Here is a 19125-nt window from a genome sequence, read left to right as displayed (position 1 = left end):
GCCGCCCTTCGCCTTCCATCATCGCAAGGCTTCTAGCTTGGGATTTCACTTACTCGACCGAAAGAATTAAATCTAAAAACATTTCTTTGTTACGTCTTCATCATCGTGGAGCTATCTCTTTTGAACCCTTGCACGGGCTGACATCATGGCTCGCGGTCGCCCTTCGACTCAGGGTACTCCCAAAACCTCTTCGACGACAGATGGTGAGCGTCTCGTTGATCGAATAATTTAACACCACTAATAAGAAGTAGCCTCTCGAGAGCCATCTATCGCTTCTGGCCGAATGACCCGTTCAGCTACAACAAGAAGTCAAACTGCCTCATCTGCATCAACTCCTGCCCCAGAAGTCCAGGCGGCTTCAGGGTCACGACCAAGAGGTCGTCCCAGAAAGAGTGTCGCTGCTGTTGATGCATCCCCTGCTATACAGTCACCCACTCCTGATGTTGTCCCTGCTAGACGACGCGGACGTCCAAGTAAGATTCCTGTAGCTGAAAGCGAGTCTGTATCTTCAGTGCCCACCCCCAAGGATGGCAACTCAGAGAGCGATTATTCAACTCCAGCTTCGAGCAAAGTGCCCACCCCAGCGGCAGGAGGCAACGTCAAAATTGAGGTTGTGATTCCTGGTCCTGCTACTTCACTTGCTGCCGATCGTGAAAGGGAGCTGCGCAACAGTGCCTATTCGATGAAGGCAAGGGGTAAGGGCAAATCAAGAATGATCGCAGATTCCGATGAAGACGACGTCGATCTTGACGATTCCCGGGACGCACAGGTGGCCCGTCGACTCCAGAAAGAAGAGTACAATGAGCTACCAACTATTCCTTCGCCAACTCTTCCCTTCCGCCGCACTGGCGGGCCATCTTTGTCTGCTACTATTCCTGCCCAAACTTCAGGGAAGCGAGAACGGGCGTTGACTGACACGACCGCCAAAAGAGGCCGCCCACCAAAGAAGCAGAGAGTTGTCCCCGACTCCGACGATCAAGACATCGACATTGATGCTGAAATCGCTGCCGCAGCAGTGCTAGACTCAGACGACCTCTCGTCACTGAGCTCATTTGGGGACGAGGAATTTTCCGAGAACGATGGAAGTGATGAGGACGGAGATGAGTATGCCTCTAGTGACGACGAGCCGCTCAGATCTCGAAAGTCAAAGGGAAAACTCCCTGCACGCACCCGTGCGAGCCCAGAATCTCGCGGAAGTGGTATTGCCACTACAGTACCGCCCTCTCATATGACAACTGCGCTGGATCAAAGTCCCCCAGGTGACGAACCCGGTGCTGTGGAATTGTATGAGGGGGTCGAAGATTCTGACTCTGATAACATCACATCTGCCATTGACACCGGTACTAGTGATACTGATGGAGATGGTACCAGAGCCAATGTTGCTGCTATCTCTCGGAGTCGACGAGGTTTCAGCTCCATCCCGGGTCGAAGGGGGCGCCTTGTCAAGGAACGAGAACGTTTAGAAAAGAATCATCCTGAGATCAAAACAATGTGGCAAGACTTGGAGAACACGCCTGTCCTCAAGGCCGGAAAAGCAGCCCAGCCTCAAACCATCTCACGCCAACTCAAGCCGTTTCAACTTGAAGGTTTAGCTTGGATGATGGAGATGGAAAAGGGAGAGTGGAAAGGTGGATTGCTCGGTGACGAAATGGGTTTGGGCAAGACTATTCAGGCTGTATCTCTGATAATGTCGGATTACCCTGCAAAGCGCCCTTCGCTGGTGCTTGTGCCCCCCGTTGCTTTGATGCAATGGCAATCGGAGATCAAGTCATACACGGACGGTACCTTGAAGACTTTTGTGTACCATGGTACGAACCAAAAGACCAAAGGAATAACGGTCAGTCAACTCAAAAAATTCGACGTGATCATGATGTCGTACAACAGTCTCGAGTCGATCTACCGCAAGCAAGAGAAGGGCTTCAAGCGCAAGGATGGGATCTACAAGGAGAAGAGTGTCATCCATGCCCTCAACTTTCACCGAATCATTTTGGATGAGGCACACTGCATCAAAACGCGAACCACCATGACTGCCAAAGCATGTTTTGCTCTCAAGACCAGCTTCCGATGGTGCTTGACTGGCACGCCTCTTCAGAACCGAATTGGCGAGTTCTTCTCTCTGATTCGCTTCCTGAACATCGCCCCCTTTGCGTCTTATCTGTGCAAGCAGTGTCCTTGCTCGACGCTTGAATGGTCTATGGACGAACATAGCCGCTGCTCTGGCTGTAAGCATGCAGGCATGCAGCATGTTTCGGTTTTCAACCAAGAGCTTTTGAACCCCATTCAGAAGTACGGCAACCGTGGACCTGGCAAAACGGCTTTCGGACGTTTACGGCTGATGACGGATCGCATCATGCTGCGTCGACTGAAGAAAGACCATACCAATTCTATGGAGCTGCCTGTCAAGGAAATTTATGTCGATCGTCAGTTTTTCGGCGAAGTTGAAAATGATTTTGCCAACAGCATCATGACTAATGGTCAGCGCAAGTTCGATACCTATGTTGCACAGGGTGTTCTGCTCAACAACTATGCCAACATCTTTGGTCTCATCATGCAGATGCGACAAGTTGCCGATCATCCCGACTTGCTCTTAAAGAAGAATGCCGAAGGAGGACAGAACATCCTCGTCTGCTGCATTTGCGACGAGCCGGCCGAAGACACGGTGCGCAGTAGGTGCAAACACGACTTTTGCCGGGCCTGTGTCGGTAGCTACGTCCGCTCGACCGATGAACCTGACTGCCCTCGATGCCATATTCCCCTGTCGATTGATCTGGAACAGCCGGAAATTGAACAGGATGAGAATCTTGTCAAGAAGAACTCGATCATCAACCGAATCAAGATGGAGAATTGGACTTCTTCATCCAAGATCGAACTTCTTGTTCACGAGCTACACAAGCTTCGTTCTGACAATGCCTCGCACAAATCAATCATCTTCTCTCAGTTTACCACTATGTTGCAGCTCATTGAATGGCGTCTGCGTCGAGCTGGTATCACTACAGTGATGCTCGACGGTAGCATGACTCCTGCTCAGCGACAGGCTTCCATTGAACATTTCATGAACAATGTGGACGTTGAGTGCTTCCTCGTCTCACTCAAGGCCGGCGGTGTGGCGCTGAACCTAACCGAAGCCTCTCGAGTCTTCATTGTTGATCCGTGAGTTCTTCGATTTCTCTCCCGTGATCTTGACTAACCAATATATAGGTGGTGGAACCCTGCTGCAGAATGGCAGTCTGCCGATAGGTGTCATCGTATCGGTCAGACTCGACCCTGCACGATTACCCGTCTTTGCATTGAAGATTCGGTTGAGAGTCGAATGGTGCTGATCCAAGAGAAGAAGACAAACATGATCCATTCTACTGTCAACGCCGACGACAAGGCTATGGAATCGCTTACCCCAGCGGATATGCAGTTCCTTTTCCGTGGTTCTTAAACGAACCGGATCATTTTGAAAGTTGCATTCGAAATGCGAAGTATTATTTTGCCCTCGACGACTAATCCCTGTTTACCCATACATTCCATGGGTAGAAGCATATATCTACACTATGTGATACGGAGTAAGGAGTCAGGCGCCAGCACTATGGGTTGTGTAACAGTACGGCATTAGTTCATTTTGGTATTCTTAGCGATGTGTGTACCTGCTAGTTAGTGGACAAATAAATATCTGAGTCAAGAAGCATTCTTCTCGTGATTTTGTTCAAAGCACATCCAGATCACAAGTGCATACACGCGTGAAGGTCAGAACGAATTAGCATTACGACAATTTCCAAGAAGGACATTATGTTAGGATTGAAAATCTGTCGAAAAAGTCTATCTAGTTCTTTTCTTTTCTTATTTCTAAGTGCTCTCACGTGAACAGGCATGATGTAACCCAAACCATATGGACAAAAAGATTCTCCAAAGAGAAAACGAAAGAAACGTGTTTGGCTAGACAGTAAGGTCTAACGATATTTCTGACCCTGCGGACATCACAGTCCGAGAAGGGCCTTGGCACCGGGCTCGCTGCAGACGTAAATGACATCGTGAGCGTTGGAGAAGCCGTTGAACTGAGTGGCAGAGCACTTGGTGTATGCGCCCATATCCTCAAAGTAAAGCCAATCACCAACATCAAGAATGGGGTCGAAACGAGTGCTATCAGTGATGCGGTCGATACCGTCGCAGGTAGGACCCCAGATGGAGTACTCGAAGCCCTCGCCCACAGGAGTGGGTGCGGCGACGGCAGTCTCGAAGAGGGTCTTGCCAGAAGCACGGAGGATCTTGGCAGTAGGCTGCTGGTGGTCAAACATGATGTTGGAGAAGTTTCCATAGACACCGTCGTTGACGTAGAGCATGTAACCCTTTCCATCGAGAGTAGGGTCCTCAACGGTGCGGCGAGCGATGATGTTGCAGGCGATGGTGAAGGCCGTAGCAACATAGTAGCGACCAGGCTCGGCGATGATCTCGACGCCGCTGTGAGGCGGGAAGAATTCATCGAGAGCGCCACGGAGGACGTTGGCCATGGCTTCAAAGGTTTCGCCACAGAAGCCACCACCAACGTCAAGGGTGTGCATGGCGAACCCAAAGTCGCGTGCCTGTTGGAAAACGGCGTGGGCGTCGCGAACGGCCTTGTAGAAGGCGAGAGGGTCGGAGGCACCAGAGCCAACGTGGAAGCTGACGCCAACAACGTTGAGACCAAGGTCCTTGGCCAGGGCGAGGAGACCCTCGGTGGTGTCCATGGCAGCACCAAACTTCATGCTGAAGCGGCACAGGGACTCGCTGTCGTCGGTCATGATGCGGAGGAAGAGCTCGGCTCCTGGGTAGAGCTTGGCGATCTTGTAGAGCTCGTCGGCATTGTCGAAAGTCATCTGCTTGACGCCCACAGACTTGACGTATCGGACGTACGAGTTAGTCTTGCAGGGTTGGGCGTAGATGATGCGGTCGGGGCTGAGGCCTGAAGCCAGAACCTGCTCAATCTCGGTCTTGGAGGCGCAATCGAAGCCGGTGCCGAGCTCAGATAGAAGCTTGATGATCTGAGGATCGGGGTTGCACTTGACAGCTGGTGCATGTGTTAGTGGCTGTGGAACAAGACATGTCGCACAAGAAAGATAGATGCTTACCATAGAAGGGCCGGACTCGAGGGAGATTCTTCTTCCAGCGGAGATGCTGGCGGTAGACCTCGCCGAGGTCGGCAACGAAGAATGTATCTTCGTCGCCAGGCTCACACATCTCATGGTCAATGGCCTCCACGCGCTGGTGGAGAGCCTGGCCGATGAGTTGCTTTGGGGTAATCACGTCATATTGCTCAATAGATTCCCGGAAAATGGGTCTCTTTAATGCGATATGAGGGTGATTAACATTGTGGTTGTAAGTGTCGAGGACAGCCGTTGCCATAACCATATCCCAAACAGTTGCGGGGTTTGTTTTGGGAGTTTTTGACGAGGGATTGAGTCCGGAGACTGATTGAGTTGTTGTGAGTGTGGTAGTATAGAAAAAGAATCAACCGATGATTCGGATGATGTTAAGGTGGTCGGGAACGGTAATGAACTGATCCCTCGGTGATTTGGCGAGGCCTCCTCGACTCTTCCTCGGCGAGAGGAAGAACCTCTAAGTACCTCCTATGCGGCAGCTGATGGGTGTCGAAGAACGACGGGGGAGGATAGTCGGGTCTTGGATGATACAAGACAGAGAGATCGAGAAGCTTATCGTCGAGCAGCAATAGCAGCGGGAGGAGGGATCGCGTTGATAATGTGTGAGGGCTTGCAGAGGCTGAAATCTTTGTCACTGACGAAACTCACGGCCGGAGGAGCCGTAGTGAAGATGGTGCCTTTTAAAGACCAAAGGCGGGTCGAGTTTTGGTAAAGGTGTTGAGCAGCTGGGGAGACTTGCTCAAACGAAGACGGTTCTTTTGTTGATACCAACGGGTTGGTACAGTTTTAGCGGTTGTAGAAAGTATAGGATTTGTCGTTGACACAGAGTAGGTACTCGGGGAAGGGGGGAGAAGGAAAAAAAGTATGGGGGGGAGACGGAGCCCTTTTTATCTAGTCTTGTCCAAACACAGAAAAGATGGAGGTTGTTTTTTTCTTCGCTTCCTTGCACTTGGAAGCAAGTCTGTGCTGATTCTATTTCCAGTGGTTGGTGGGAAAAGGTGGAGGTCCCTGGTTATAGTAAGAGGCAATGCAAGTCAAGTCAAGGAAGTCTAGGTCGTTCGGTCGGATGTCGTTGGAGGTGAGAGAAATTTTTACCCTCCACTGTGACGTTTAAGAGGGGCAGTACATATTTACAGGGGACGGAGTAATAGACGTGCCTGACTATCAACAGAAGCATGTCTAGTAAGAGTATAGATACTTGTCAACACTGGTAATTACAGGCAGCAGCAATGTTCAAGATTCTTACTTACGAGTCCAAATTGACATGTGGCATGACCTCGTAAACACCACCCAATCCAGTTCTGCAGATAAATTGGCGGTGATGATCCCATCTCGATTCTTAAAAGCTATCCCTGGTCCAGGTCCTCTAAAACCCCGCGCTAAACCCAACTCAAACCCCATGAGGAAACGGGACAATGTCCGTAGGCCGTCTTTTGACATTCTATGGCGCTACTTTCTCACACTTTTTCCCAGTATCTTAGGAATATGAAAGGTAAGGAAACGGTGTAGAATTATGTATAAAAGTACATGCGATGCAATTCATATACACGAGGCCTCTGTTTCCTTTCTGAATCTTCATACATTTATAGTATATCCACCAACAAGTTGCTGACCGACAGAGTCACCGACGATTGCATACAATGGAGGCGTCATGTCACTTTTCAAAATGCCAACTTCCAAGACAGCTTAGCAGAACCGAGTTCCCGATAATTCCCTCAGAAACAAAAACAGTCACCGCACGACTCACCCAAGAAACCTGGGCGGGAACAAACCCCAGCCTTACGCGGTCAGGCACCATTAGCTACCTCCCAGACTACCCCCTGAACAAAAACCATGGACAGGCCCAGTCAAAGCTTAACTTTCACATCGTCATCTTCTCCATCAAAAGGCCCATTAATATTAATGCCTCTCTATGAATACCATAGGCTTGCTTCTTCGTAAACTACTCAACGAATCGGCTTGTACCCCGTCGTAAGAACACCAAAAAACAGTATCCGTATATCTGGCAACTGTTGGGTACACGACAACATCCGTAATAGATTCCAACACAGGAGACAAATGCTTTAACAAAGATATGTGCTTGTTTATTTTACAATACCTATACACGGATACTTATTAGATCTTGGCATTCTAATAATACCATAGGTTTATACTCACGTTAATGTTTAATACATGTACTCTGCTCTTTAGTCCAGTAAATCCATCGCTCAAGGACTCCGGCTCTGATAGAACGAGCTACCTTCTCTTCTATCCATCCCATCACCTCAAATCTCTTCGTCCACATCTCTGCCCAGTCTACGCCAACCATAAAACGCATCGTGCTTGGTGCTTTCGCTCCGCAGCCTCGAGGGTTCTTACAGCATAGGTAGCCAGTGCAAAACAGTAGCTTCCAACAGTCGAGATAAATAAAAAGGAAAGGGGAGAGGTTTGTGTATGTTCTTGCGTTGCTCTGTGATCTTCAAGCCATCGAATAGGCAAAAAGATGTATCGTATCTGAACGCGTAACTAGAGGTTGAGAGCCCCGTATTCAAAACAAGTTTTCGCTGCAAAGCAACGTGAGGGGAGTCATTTATGCTTTGTTCATCTGTGTAGTCTACACTTCGTCGTACATGTTGTCATATAGCTGGAGCTGCTTCGTCCATCGTTTTGGCATGCTTCCGCTTCCATCTCTAGTGCCGTCATAAGCTCTTTAATCGTAAATCCTTTACTCGGCGCCCTTGATGTCCATCTCGCGAACCTGCCATTCGCCGTCAACCCATGACTGCTTCTCGCCAAGGAAAGCCACTCGGCCTTCGCCCTTGGCCAGTCCGTCGACAAGGTAATGCTGCGCGGCCTCGCGAACCTGATCCTTGGTAACATCCAGAAGCTGCTCGCGCTTCTTCTGCTTCATTTCTTCGGTGATGCCTGAGAGGAAACGACCCATGCCCTCCTGGTTCACAGACTTGGGCGCATCGACTCCTTGGAACACAGAAATCTTGGCCTCCTCCAAATCCCGATCCGTCCACTTCTTATCAACAGCCCATTGGCCAGCATTTCGCATGATGCTGAGCGTGTTCTGGGGGTTGGGATCCCGGTAGGAGTAGAAGCCAAAGAGACCGTCCAAGGCTCGAGAGTAAGCACCACCACCGTATGCGCCACCCTTCTCACGGATCTCATGGTGAAGGTGTTTGTGTGTAAGAAGCTGTGACAGAATTTGAAGAGGCGCACCCTCTGCTGATGTGTATGAAGTGGTCGGTACTGACAACCCACCATAGTAGACTTGGTAGGGTAGAGGGTAGAAGGTCTTGCTGTCCTTGGGAAGCTGTCGCGGTGAAGGATTCTTCAGGTTCAAGGGGTCGTGAGAAAGGTTACCAATAAAGTTCTGTAGCGAAGCCCCGTTTGCTGCAACGCTCTCCGAGCCACAAGTGATTGCGGTACGGAGGTTTCCACCGGCAAGTGCAAGGTTCTGAATTTGCTTTAACTTGGAGATGACATCCTCAAGCTTGTCTGTCTCAGGGCGGCTAGCGAGAGATGTCACCAGCTGCACTTGTGAGAGACCAGACACTTGCTGCCGCAACCACGCAGATCGGGTAAGGCCAGACTCTGCGCTTCCCATGGCAAACCTGTGTCCAGTTGATGCAATATCGTTGACAACACCGTCCGCAGAAGCCTGAAGAAGCTGGCGAATCCTGAGTGCAGCTTCAGGGCTGTCAAAGTTGGTCCCCAAAACAAGTTTCTGGATAATGTCAAACATAACAGGAACGTTATGGTCCAGTGCCATGCCAGTGAAGATGATGCCCTCACTAGCAGCATGGAAATCCGTGGGAGATGGTGTGCAGTGGTACCCAACCGAAACGCCACCGGTCTTGAGCTTGATCAAATCCTCAAGCTGTTCCATGTTCATGTCCTTGGTACCGAGGCGCATGATGCTGTCAGTGAACAGAGGAACCAACTCACGAAGCTCATCTGGCAAGTTCTCCAGCGTGTTGATGGCACGGAAGTATGTCAAGCCGTTAGTGGGTGCCTCGTGCCATTGAATCTTGGTTCCGCTGGCGTTCTCGTCTCGAACAACGACGGCCTCTTTGCTTCGGGGAATATCCTTCACATAGACAGTTGGCAAGCAGCCAAGATCTTCGGTGTTCGTCTTGTTCTGCTCGACCAACAATTCTTGTTCTTGCTTCTCAAAGTGCTTTCGTGCCTTCTCCTCGCTTCCGGCCTCCTTGATCGCCGCCTGGATCCTGGTTGAAAGTCTCTCCTGCTCTTCCTTCACTAGGTCTTCGCCATATGTTGTTGAGGGGGCCATAGTGAAAGTCAGGGTGTTGTCGTTGAGAAGGTACTTATCAATAAGACCCTCCAGGTAGTTGCCCTCGGCCATCTTGGCTTGGAAGCCATTGATGGTATCATTCCATGCCAATGAGTCGAAAGGATCAACCCCGTTGAACCACTTTGGTTTAAGGCGGTTCAGCATAGAGAAGCCAAAGTTGGCAGTCTTATGCTTGAGTGACAGCTCCAATTGGTGCAGTGAGCCGTCAATTTTTGTCTTGTCGAAACCCTTGTTGCGCGCATCTCGCAGAATCTGCTGGACCTTCTCCTTAAGCTTGGGCACGTCGCCCTCCTGGACACCAGTCAAACCAATGGAGAAGATTCCCTTCTTAGCAGAGCTGTCATAACCGGCGTTGGGACTCCAATCGGCTCCCATACCAGCCTCAATAAGACCACGGTATAGAGGGGAACCGTAACCATCCATCAAAAGAGTGGAGAGAAGAGCCAGAGAGAATGATTCGAGAACATCGGTAGTGTCGCCCATGATCCATGAGACGGACGTCTTGTACTGACGATCTTGATCAACAAGAGGGTCGAGGGGACCGTAGAGGGTCACTTCCTTAGGGCCGTTGAGCGCGACTGGCTCATGAATCTTCTTGTCGCCTTGGATCTTCTCAAAGGCTTCGAGCTGCGCGTCAACTTGTTTCAGGTGATCGATCAGGGGCATGTCACCATAGGTAAAGACCTTGGCGTTGCTGGGGTGGTAGTGTTCGGCGTGGAACTTTTGCAGCTGCTCGTATGTGAGGTCGGTGATCTTCTGGGGGTCGCCACCAGAGTTGTTGATATCAGGGAAGATGTGGTCGTGGAACCGAATATAGTATAGATAGCCAGCATCCGACATTTGGCCCTTCATCTCGTTGTACACAACACCCTTGAATACCAGCTTCTTGCTCGCCTCATCCTCGGCTAGGGGGTTCTCCGGGCCAATTCGCCAACCCTCCTGCGTAAAGTCGGACTTCTTGAGCAACGGATGCAACGTTGAGTCCAGATACACGGACATGAGGTTCTTGAAATCCTGTGCGTTGGTTGTTGCGAAGGGGTAGAAGGTGTGGTCCGAGGCTGTAAAGGCATTCATGAAGTTCGATAGCGTTCGCGGGAGCATCTTGAAGAAGGGGTCTCGAATAGGATATCTATGACTATTAGTCTTGGGTCCTTACATGCTTGTGCGAACAGGCGACTCGTACTTTTCGCTACCACACAGCGTCGTGTGCTCGAGGATATGAGGAATACCGGTATCATCAGGAGGATTCGTCTTAAAGCCGATTGAGAAGACATTGTTGCTGTCGTCGCGAGCGATATGGAGATAATCGGCGCCGGTTTTGTCGTGTTGAAGGTGTAGAGCCGTCAATTCGAGCTCCGGGACATGCTTTGATCGAACAAGGGTAAAACCATGGAGCTTCTCGCCAGGTTTTGGGAATTGTGACAGCTCCGTCACGGCCTTGCGAGCGCCAGCAGCGGCGTTGCGAAGCATTATGGCGTAAAAGAACTAAAATGAAATCAAGACAAATGATAATAATACAATAAGCTCGGAATAAATACTGTACAAATCGTGTGGACCCAAAACTTATTTCAAACGAGATAAGTAATGTCGTTAAAGAAGCAACGGAGATTTTGCTGCACGTAATGATCCGAAAAAGTGGAAGGGTCTGCTTTGTAACCAAGCGCTACCTGGAAGGCCCGGCCCAGCCCACGTCAGATGCCAAGTCTCCATGCCGTAATTGTGGGTGCTCCAGTGGCACCAGTCAGTGGAAGACCACTGTGCGATAGTGCAAGACAAAGGTTTGATACTGCCAGTTGGGACACTAGCAGATTCAGCGGCTAACAGTACGTATATCTACTAGTCACTTAGCAGTCTCTAGCAGGCACCACAATGGTCCATGGAAAACCTATCCATGCTCCAAGCCTCCATGAGCCCTCCATCCTGTCACATCCTAGCGACTGTCCAGTATCTTCAATGACCAACAAGTCCTGGCTTCTACGCTGTGCGCCTTAAAGATCTACTACAGGTCGCACCGTCGTTGTTGCTCAGCATTGATACATATTGCTATTATCCCACAAAAAGAATATCGAGGTACGAAGATATTGCCTCCTCCAACCACTCAACGTGCCTCTCTGCGCTGCAAGTGTATTGCATGGTGGTCAATTCTTGCGTGAGCCCAACTAACATCATCCGTTCGTACCACAGCCGATACCAAACATTGCTTTGCCTTATCCTTTTTCCATTATCAGCATTTCGACCCCCGATACGGTGATAAGTGCTTCCACCTGCGAACATCGACAATCATCCCGCTTCGATGCCCCCGGCTCTTCCTCACCTCGTGACCCCCGCCTGAACGATTGTCGTCCGTTACCTTGGCCTCCAACTTTGCTCGGTCGGCGATGACTACGGGCCAGTTGGATGCTCATTTAACTAACGGGCACAACGGTCACGCTCATCCACCCGCAACAATCAAGAAAACCAAAGCAAAGAAAAATATGCCTAATGACGAGGCTTCGCGCCTGCTCCATGCGCGTATATCGCAGTTGGAGCAGGATGCGGCGGGAGAGAAGGACCAAGAGTTAGAAATTGGTGCGTCTGACCTCGTTGTCCACAACGGTGGCACGCCAGCGAACAAGAACCGCACATATGCTGATACGTGGGCGCTACAGAACGTGAAGTAAAGAGGGCGAATCGAGATCTTCTTCAGCAGGTTTCTAAGATGGACAACATGCAAAAGATCGATCACCTTACCAAGAGATCCAGCGAACTCCTGGCCGATATGCGACGACTGGAGCGTGAGAATCAGAAGAACAAGCGACGTGGGGACAACCTACAGAAGGAGAGAGATGCAAGCCGAACGGAACTTAGTAAGACTGTGGGTTTGAAGGAGAAGTTGGAAAAGCTTTGTAGGGAATTGCAGCGTGACAACAACAAGATGAAGGTTTGTTGGTAGGTGCTCCGCAAAGCACAGTGGCTAACCTGATGGATTTCAGAACGAGAACAAAGAACTTCAGACAACTCAGAAGCGTAACAACACACACTGGGACGAGAAGTACGCCACTCTATTATCGAAACTGGAAGGCTACCAAGAAGAAAAGGATACGCCAAAGAAACAAGTTGTAGACATGGAAGTCGACGAACTGTAAGGTTTTGTGTGCTGTTCGGAAGCTTGTCCACTAACCTTCGTTCTGCAGTTTCCGAGTCCGCTTCAAATCCTTTATCGAGCAATATGAGCTCCGAGAGCTGCATTTCCACTCGCTAATGCGCACCAAAGAACTCGAGGTCCAGTACCACATGGCGCGATATGAGAGAGAAAAGAAAAATGCCGAAGCAGAATCGACCAAAGCTCGACACCTTCAAGGGCAAGTCCAAGCTTTTACCAAGACCGAAACTGAGCTTAGAAATCAACTCAATGTGTACGTCGATAAGTTCAAACAGGTGAGTGGGCACGAGCAGGATAGTTCGGCCTGTTGACTAAGCGCACAGCAGGTAGAGGATACCTTGAACAACAGCAATGACTTATTTTTATCGTTTCGCAAGGAGATGGAGGACATGTCCAAGAAAGGAAAGCGATTAGAGAAAGAGAACGAGGCTTTGAAGCGCCAAAAAGAAGCGACAGCTGCCAACATCATCCGTATGGCCGAAGAACGGCAGGACTGGAAGAAGAAGACAGAAACCGCCGAGAAGAAGACCGAGAAGCTCAGGAGCATCATCCAGCAGATGCAGCAACAGGGTCGTAAGGTGCCACCCGGCATGATCAACACTGTCGAGAGCGGTTACTCGGATAGTCACGGAGGAAACGAGGGCGACGAAAGCGACTACTCTGATGAAGAGGGCGAAGAAGAAGAACTTAGCGAGTTCGACGACGATACAGAGGAGGAAACACAAGGCAACGATCAAGCGACGCCAGTAGCATACGGTCCTGAGCGTCCTCCTCAGCCAGTTACCTCGGCCGCGACAAACGGGCACTAGGATGCCACTCAGGAAGAAACCCAAGCTGCAGCAAGAACTAGGGACGGACAGCCAGTGATTGACCCCGACACAATGGCTGAGGATCTAGCCTTTATGAACGAGTACATCAGAGGCATGTCACGTGTGGAGCTCGATCAACTTATCGTAGCGATGGTTGACTATTTCGAGGGACAAGCGAATGGTGACTAGTTGACTATTCGGTTGGGTTACTTGCTAGAGATGCTTTTGTTTCGTTTTGCTATTGCATGTAAAAGAAGTACTGTCGTACGTAGCTTGGCATTATTCAACTTGGACGTCCTCGCTCTACTTGAAGCCATGCGCACAGTGAGACATGTGTGAAGCCAGCGATTGTACCATAATAAACTCATGAGACACGACAATTAGGTCAATTAAATGATGGTAGTTATCAGCGTCATTCTTTAGAATACGGTGCTACCAAAACGCATCAATTGTGCTGTATCCGTTGTAATTGCTACCTACAGTGGAATCGGGATATCGGGGAATATCCCCCCCGACGTGCGTTAGGCCAGATCTACGCATCCCACTTTGATAAGCCGCGCAACGGGGGTCGCATAGCTTCCATCTTACAACTACAATCCAAGGTATACGGTTCATCAACAACACCGCAACCATGGATTTCCTTCAGGTATGTTGGCATTTTCAGATACTATACAAAGCGCTCTACATGATGTGCTGTGCTTTTAATAATCAGTGGATGCTAACTTCTCACAGCGCCTCGCGCGCTTCCTCGATCGCCCGCTTTTCCCATGGAAGAAGCTCATCATGGGCTTCTCAGTCGGCCAATATCTCTTCGAATCGTTCCTCACTCTCCGTCAATACCGCGTCCTCCAGAAAACTAGTCCCCCCGCCGTCCTCTCCAAGGAAGTCTCCCAGGAAGTCTTTGACAAGTCGCAGGCCTATGGCCGCGCCAAGGCAAAGTTCGAAATCGTCAATGGTCTCTACTCTCAGGTTCAGAATCTCGCATTTATGCACTTCGATGTCCTCCCCAAGCTTTGGTCCTGGACTGGTGATCTTCTTCTCAAATGGGCGCCTGCGCGCTTCACCGGCGAGATCAGCCACACCATTGTCTTCGTCTTGACCTTTACCGTCATTAGCCAGCTTCTTCGTCTCCCCTCCTCGATCTACCAGACATTTGTGCTTGAGGAGAAGTTCGGTTTCAACAAGCAGACGCCCAAGCTCTTTATCACTGATTTGGTCAAGACCCAGGCTCTCACCTTGGTCCTCGCGCCTCCTTTCCTCGCCGGTTTCCTCAAGATCATCCAGAAGACGGGCAACCAGTTCTTCTACTACCTGTGGCTCTTCGTCATTGCTCTCCAGGTCTTCATGATCACCATCTACCCTGTTGCTATCCTGCCCCTGTTCAACAAGTTATCTCCTCTCGAGGACGGTGAGCTCAAGACCAAGGTTGAATCTCTTGCCGCGAGCCTCAAGTTCCCCCTGCACGAGCTCTACGTCATCGATGGAAGCAAGCGAAGCGCCCACTCAAACGCCTATTTCTTTGGTCTTCCCTGGAAGAAGCACATTGTGATCTACGATACTCTGATTGAGAAGAGCGAGCCCGATGAGGTCGTCGCCGTTCTTGCGCACGAGTTGGGTCACTGGAAGCTTGGCCATACTACCAGTCTCTTCGGTATCTCTCAGGTGAGTATATGAAATTTCGATGGATCAATTACACAAACTGACAATAGTTTAGGCTCACTCTTTCTACATCTTCCTTCTCTTCTCTGTCTTCATCAACAACCACTCTCTGTACTCATCTTTCGGTTTCCTCAAAGAGCATCCCATTATTATCGGATTCATCCTCTTCTCCGATGCTCTTGCCCCCATGGATCTCGTCATCAATCTGCTTATGCACATTGTCAGTCGCAAGTTCGAGTTCCAGGCCGATGCTTTTGCCAAGGGGCTTGGTTACCCCGAGCAGCTTGCCCGCTCCCTCCTCAAGCTCCAGATCCAGAACCTTAGCACTATGGATGCCGACTGGATGTATGCCAGCTACCACTTCTCTCACCCTCACTTGTCTGAGCGACTCAACGCCCTTGGCTGGAAGGGGTCCGAGGGTGTTACCGAGGGCGTCACTGACAAGTCTCTCGATAACGAGAAGGAGGGTGTCGTCAAGGCTAGTGGGCGCGACGAGTTGTAAACCTAGAAAAAAGGAGCGCAACATTTAGAAGGGATTTCATAATGGCTTTAAATCAAAAGACCGTTAGTTTGGAAAAATGGCCGGGAGGAGTTGGTTATCTAGAAAGGATTGGCCACCCTTAGACACAGTATAGATCCAGACTCAGTGTATAATACAAGAACTGGTTGCTTTTTGTCGCATCGTTTCGCTTCTAATTCTGGCATTGCTACCGATATGTTCTTGAGGAACTCAAGTCTACCTGAGCGCCATTTACCTTGATTCATTTTACTCGTAATCTAATCATCGGATTCATCAGAATCGTATGACCCCTCTGAACCTTCTAATTCCTCATCTTCCTCAGACGATTCTTCTTCCTCACCATCCTCAGGCTTCAGACCATAGTCATCATGGAAGTAGCTGAGCTCATGTGTTTGGACCTTGTAGCCCATTTCCTTGAACGATGCCTCCATGCCCTGCGGTAAGTTAGTACGAGTCAAAAACCAAATGTGCAGAAAACAAACCTCTTGCATAATCTTGGCGGCAGTGACAACGATGTTGCTCTTGCCAGGTTCGAAACATGGCAGGACAGTCTCACGCAGAGCAGTCTTGATCTCATCAACAGTGACATCTCGCACACGTCGTAGTACTTCCTTGTCCCAATCCTTGGGCAGACCACGCACCACGCCTTGCACGAAGTTTTGCTGAGCAGCACTAGGCATAGTAGATTGCTCATCAGCAAACATGACAACGATCTGGCTGATGGTACCTTCAAGTAGGTGATGATCAATCTCAACGGAACCGTCAGCGATCTTGCTGATGGCCTCCTTGGAGGCTTTGATGGCCTTGTAGGCGTCGGGTGAGCGGTACACGTTGTACGAGATGATACCAGAGTTGATATCCCTGGAGAAGTAAACGCCGTACGCGTAACCAGCACCTCGAACCGCGTTCCAAAGAGGGCCTTCAGCAGCTTCTAGGTAGCCAATAGCAACCATAATGGAGGCAAGGCGGGGATCGGTATATGAGGCCATGCCCTGTGCTGTTGAAACAGAGTAAGAACTCTCAAGGGTGGTCATGGGGACGATGACTGCGCCGACCGAACCAGGGTTACGACCTTCATCGTTGAGAAGGCTCACGGGCTTAGGAATATCGATCATGTTCTCGGATACGGTCAGAGACTTGGAAAGTGTATCCCAGGTAGTCAAGGGGTCAGGGAGAGTGGCAAGATTGGCCGTGACCAGGAAACGGAGGTTCTGGAAGGTGAAGAGTGAGTCTCGGATCGTGTTGAACCAGCCGACAACCTTTTCGGGCTCCTTCTCAAGAAGCTTCTTGAGTCTCTTCAAGTACACCGCACGAACAAGCACACGCTTAGCCACAGCCAGCGATGACTTCTCCATGTGGAAGGCAGCGCTGACCTCGCTGGCCATGGACTTGCCATCACGTTTGGACTCAGGAATATCAGCCAGAGCCTTAGTGACGCTAGCCTTGAGACGCTGAGGGTCGAAGATAGAGTCGAACATCATGGTACGGATCCATTCGACTGCTGCAGCGTATTTCTCAGGCTCGACCTGGAATTGAATCATGATGCCGTCAGGATCGCCGAGGTATCGAGCGGAGTTGAGGGCGTAACTAATAGTGTCTCTCTCAAGCTCCATAACGACCTGCTCGAAGCCAACCTGCTTACCATCACGCATGATGTGCGTGTTGAAGAAGTTGTCGCTAAAGATGGGCATCAAAGGCTTAAGCTCATTGGGCACCTGAGAGGTACCAATGTGAATAGAGATGTGGACAAAGTTGGTAGGAACATCCTCAAATTGAATGAAAAGTGGAAGCTTGCCTTGGATTGCACCGTCGATGCGCTTCTGTGCAGATCCGCTGCCCAGGCCAACTGAACGGGCATGTCCAGAGCGGGCAGTATCCGACTCGATGAAGTGGATAGAGTCGGTACCGGGAACGCTCCAACGATCCACGACTTGGGCAGGGATGGGTTCGTCATTCTTCTTCTTGGCCTCTTCAAGACGCTTGGCAAGTTTCTCGAGACCATCAGGGCCCAGGTCTTCCTTACGCTTAGCAATGCGAGCTTCTTCGTCCTTCTTCATCTTAGTAGCGAGCTCGTTGGAAGGTTTGCCGAGAATAGAGATATGGGGGGCATCAGCCATCCACTGGCTAAGGAAATCTCGCCATTGCTTGTCTGACCACTTCTCCAAAACATCATACTCCTCCAGGTTTTGTAGATCCGCAAGCGTAGATCCATCTCGCTTACCGAAAAGGTAGTCAGTGATGATGTTTGTTGCGTAGAAAGACTCGGATGTCTCAGCATGGTACTTGACCTGGCGCCTCTCACGACGGATGCACTCCCTCATATATTCCATGTCAATGGGTTTGGAGGCAACTTCCTTGAGTAGCTCGATGAGTCGCTTTTCGACAAACTCGAGCTTCTCAGTAGCAACACCTGTCGGCTGCAGCCAGATTACCGAGTTAGGTCGAGGGTCCGTCCAGTAAGATACCGAACTCGCAAGCTCCTCCTTCTCAACCATGACATTCTCTAGAATAGAGACAGAAGAGCCACATAGATATGTGAGGAGAACATTCAGGGCAGAAGAGTTGATAAGGTCGATACAATCGGGACCAAAGAAGCCAACGAGAATCTCACCAACAGACTCGTCCTCCTCGGGAAACTCGGCGGTAACGATCTTTGTTTCATTAATCTTCGGAGGCGAAGCAGAGTCAATCCAGGGTCTACAAACGGTTAGTAAAGGTATATTTCACAATTTGCAAATGACTTACCTTTGAAATGGGGTATCGAGAGAAGGAATATCATCCTTGATGGATTCTTCAAACTTGTCAAGAATCTGAAGAAGTTCATCCTGGTTGACCTCTCCGACAAGAACCAGACACAGGTTTCGTGGCTGATACATATCTCGGTGGAATTGTCGAATCCGTTCAGGGGTGAGAACCCGGAGGGCATCGGTCATTCCACCGGTCTCGTAGCGGAAACCAACATTCTCGGGGTAGAGAAGACGACGAGCCTTGAGGTCCATGATTTCAGAACTGCGAAATTGAACAGCTTGCATCTCGGAATAGACAACTCCAGCATCGTTGCCTTCGCCGTCAATGTGCCAGACTTCGGTCACAATACCCTCATCTGTGATGGTAGGCAAGATGACATGTTCGAGATAGACGGGAAGGATTTGAGCGAAACCATCCCAGCCGGCGGTTTCGAGCGTGTACGCTGTGTGATCTGTGGCAGTCCAAGCGTTGGTGTGGGAGTAGGCTCGAGAAGACAGCTTGTCGAGCAGGCCCTTGTACTGGTAGCTCTTGGAACCCATGAAGACGAGATGCTCGAGGGTATGGGGAGCACCTGAATCATCAAAGATCTCAGTGGCTAGGGTGAAATAGCCGTTGAGCTTGGGGCCCTTTCGATCGGCAACAACAACTTGCATACCACTGCGTTCTGATACATATTGAGTGATTATGCAGGGAGCATAATCCGTCTTGAAGCTTTGAATCTTTCGGAAATGTGATTGTGTCGACATCTTGAAGTACTTAAGGCCTGTAAGGCTCCAAAGTGAACTTTCTAAGTCAGTATCCGAAGGCAATAATGTAGATGAGAA

The 19125-nt window shown here is 50.0% G+C and overlaps 6 protein-coding genes across 6 annotated transcripts; 3 read left to right on the top strand and 3 right to left on the bottom strand.

The window, feature by feature from the left end:
* Positions 1 to 145: 145 nt before the first annotated feature.
* On the top strand, positions 146 to 3427 carry EDB82DRAFT_480493 (RING-11 protein; the record flags this gene model as incomplete). Its single annotated transcript, XM_025738352.1, has 3 exons — positions 146 to 203; positions 252 to 3150; positions 3199 to 3427. 3 exons carry the CDS (start codon positions 146 to 148, stop codon positions 3425 to 3427), a joined length of 3186 nt encoding a protein of 1061 aa, XP_025593122.1.
* Positions 3428 to 3962: 535 nt separating this feature from the next.
* On the bottom strand, positions 3963 to 5370 carry EDB82DRAFT_480492 (pyridoxal-dependent decarboxylase; the record flags this gene model as incomplete). Its single annotated transcript, XM_025738351.1, has 2 exons — positions 3963 to 5029; positions 5091 to 5370. The coding sequence occupies 2 exons, from the start codon at positions 5368 to 5370 to the stop codon at positions 3963 to 3965; spliced, it is 1347 nt and encodes a 448-aa protein (XP_025593121.1).
* A 2284-nt stretch (positions 5371 to 7654) lies between these two features.
* On the bottom strand, positions 7655 to 11052 carry EDB82DRAFT_321493 (mitochondrial presequence protease). The gene is made up of 2 exons (XM_025738350.2): positions 10607 to 11052; positions 7655 to 10552 (listed from the first exon to the last, which is right to left on the bottom strand). Exons 1-2 carry the CDS (start codon positions 10891 to 10893, stop codon positions 7825 to 7827), a joined length of 3015 nt encoding a protein of 1004 aa, XP_025593120.1. The 5' UTR covers positions 10894 to 11052; the 3' UTR covers positions 7655 to 7824.
* An 845-nt stretch (positions 11053 to 11897) lies between these two features.
* Positions 11898 to 13761, top strand: EDB82DRAFT_561921 (myosin-like coiled-coil protein-domain-containing protein; the record flags this gene model as incomplete). Its single annotated transcript, XM_065609763.1, has 5 exons — positions 11898 to 12018; positions 12072 to 12343; positions 12396 to 12544; positions 12597 to 12840; positions 12892 to 13761. The coding sequence occupies 5 exons, from the start codon at positions 11898 to 11900 to the stop codon at positions 13372 to 13374; spliced, it is 1269 nt and encodes a 422-aa protein (XP_065463399.1). The 3' UTR covers positions 13375 to 13761.
* A 196-nt stretch (positions 13762 to 13957) lies between these two features.
* Positions 13958 to 15698, top strand: EDB82DRAFT_514943 (peptidase family M48-domain-containing protein). Its single transcript, XM_025738348.2, has 3 exons — positions 13958 to 14020; positions 14107 to 15036; positions 15089 to 15698. Exons 1-3 carry the CDS (start codon positions 14006 to 14008, stop codon positions 15533 to 15535), a joined length of 1392 nt encoding a protein of 463 aa, XP_025593118.1. The 5' UTR covers positions 13958 to 14005; the 3' UTR covers positions 15536 to 15698.
* Positions 15699 to 15810: 112 nt separating this feature from the next.
* Positions 15811 to 19047, bottom strand: EDB82DRAFT_529855 (Metalloenzyme, LuxS/M16 peptidase-like protein; the record flags this gene model as incomplete). Its single annotated transcript, XM_025738347.1, has 3 exons — positions 15811 to 15987; positions 16036 to 18250; positions 18299 to 19047. The coding sequence occupies 3 exons, from the start codon at positions 19045 to 19047 to the stop codon at positions 15811 to 15813; spliced, it is 3141 nt and encodes a 1046-aa protein (XP_025593117.1).
* Between the last annotated feature and the right edge of the window lie 78 nt (positions 19048 to 19125).

This window comes from Fusarium venenatum (genome assembly GCF_020744135.1).
Source record: "Fusarium venenatum strain MPI-CAGE-CH-0201 chromosome Unknown EDB82scaffold_4, whole genome shotgun sequence".
NCBI classification, from domain to species: Eukaryota; Fungi; Ascomycota; class Sordariomycetes; order Hypocreales; family Nectriaceae; genus Fusarium; species Fusarium venenatum.
The sequence above is the reverse complement of the archived record's forward strand: the minus strand, read 5'-3'. Positions and strand labels throughout refer to the sequence as shown.

Excerpts from the sequence above, each read along its gene's own strand:
- EDB82DRAFT_321493 (XM_025738350.2), bottom strand. The coding sequence starts at position 10,893 with ATGCTTCGCAACGCCGCTGCTGGCGCTCGCAAGGCCGTGACGGAGCTG. Across the intron at positions 10,553-10,606 it reads ACGCTGTGTGGTAGCGAAAA|ATATCCTATTCGAGACCCCT; the intron begins GTACGAGTCGCC and ends TAATAGTCATAG.
- EDB82DRAFT_514943 (XM_025738348.2), top strand. Across the intron at positions 15,037-15,088 it reads GTCTCTTCGGTATCTCTCAG|GCTCACTCTTTCTACATCTT; the intron begins GTGAGTATATGA and ends ACAATAGTTTAG.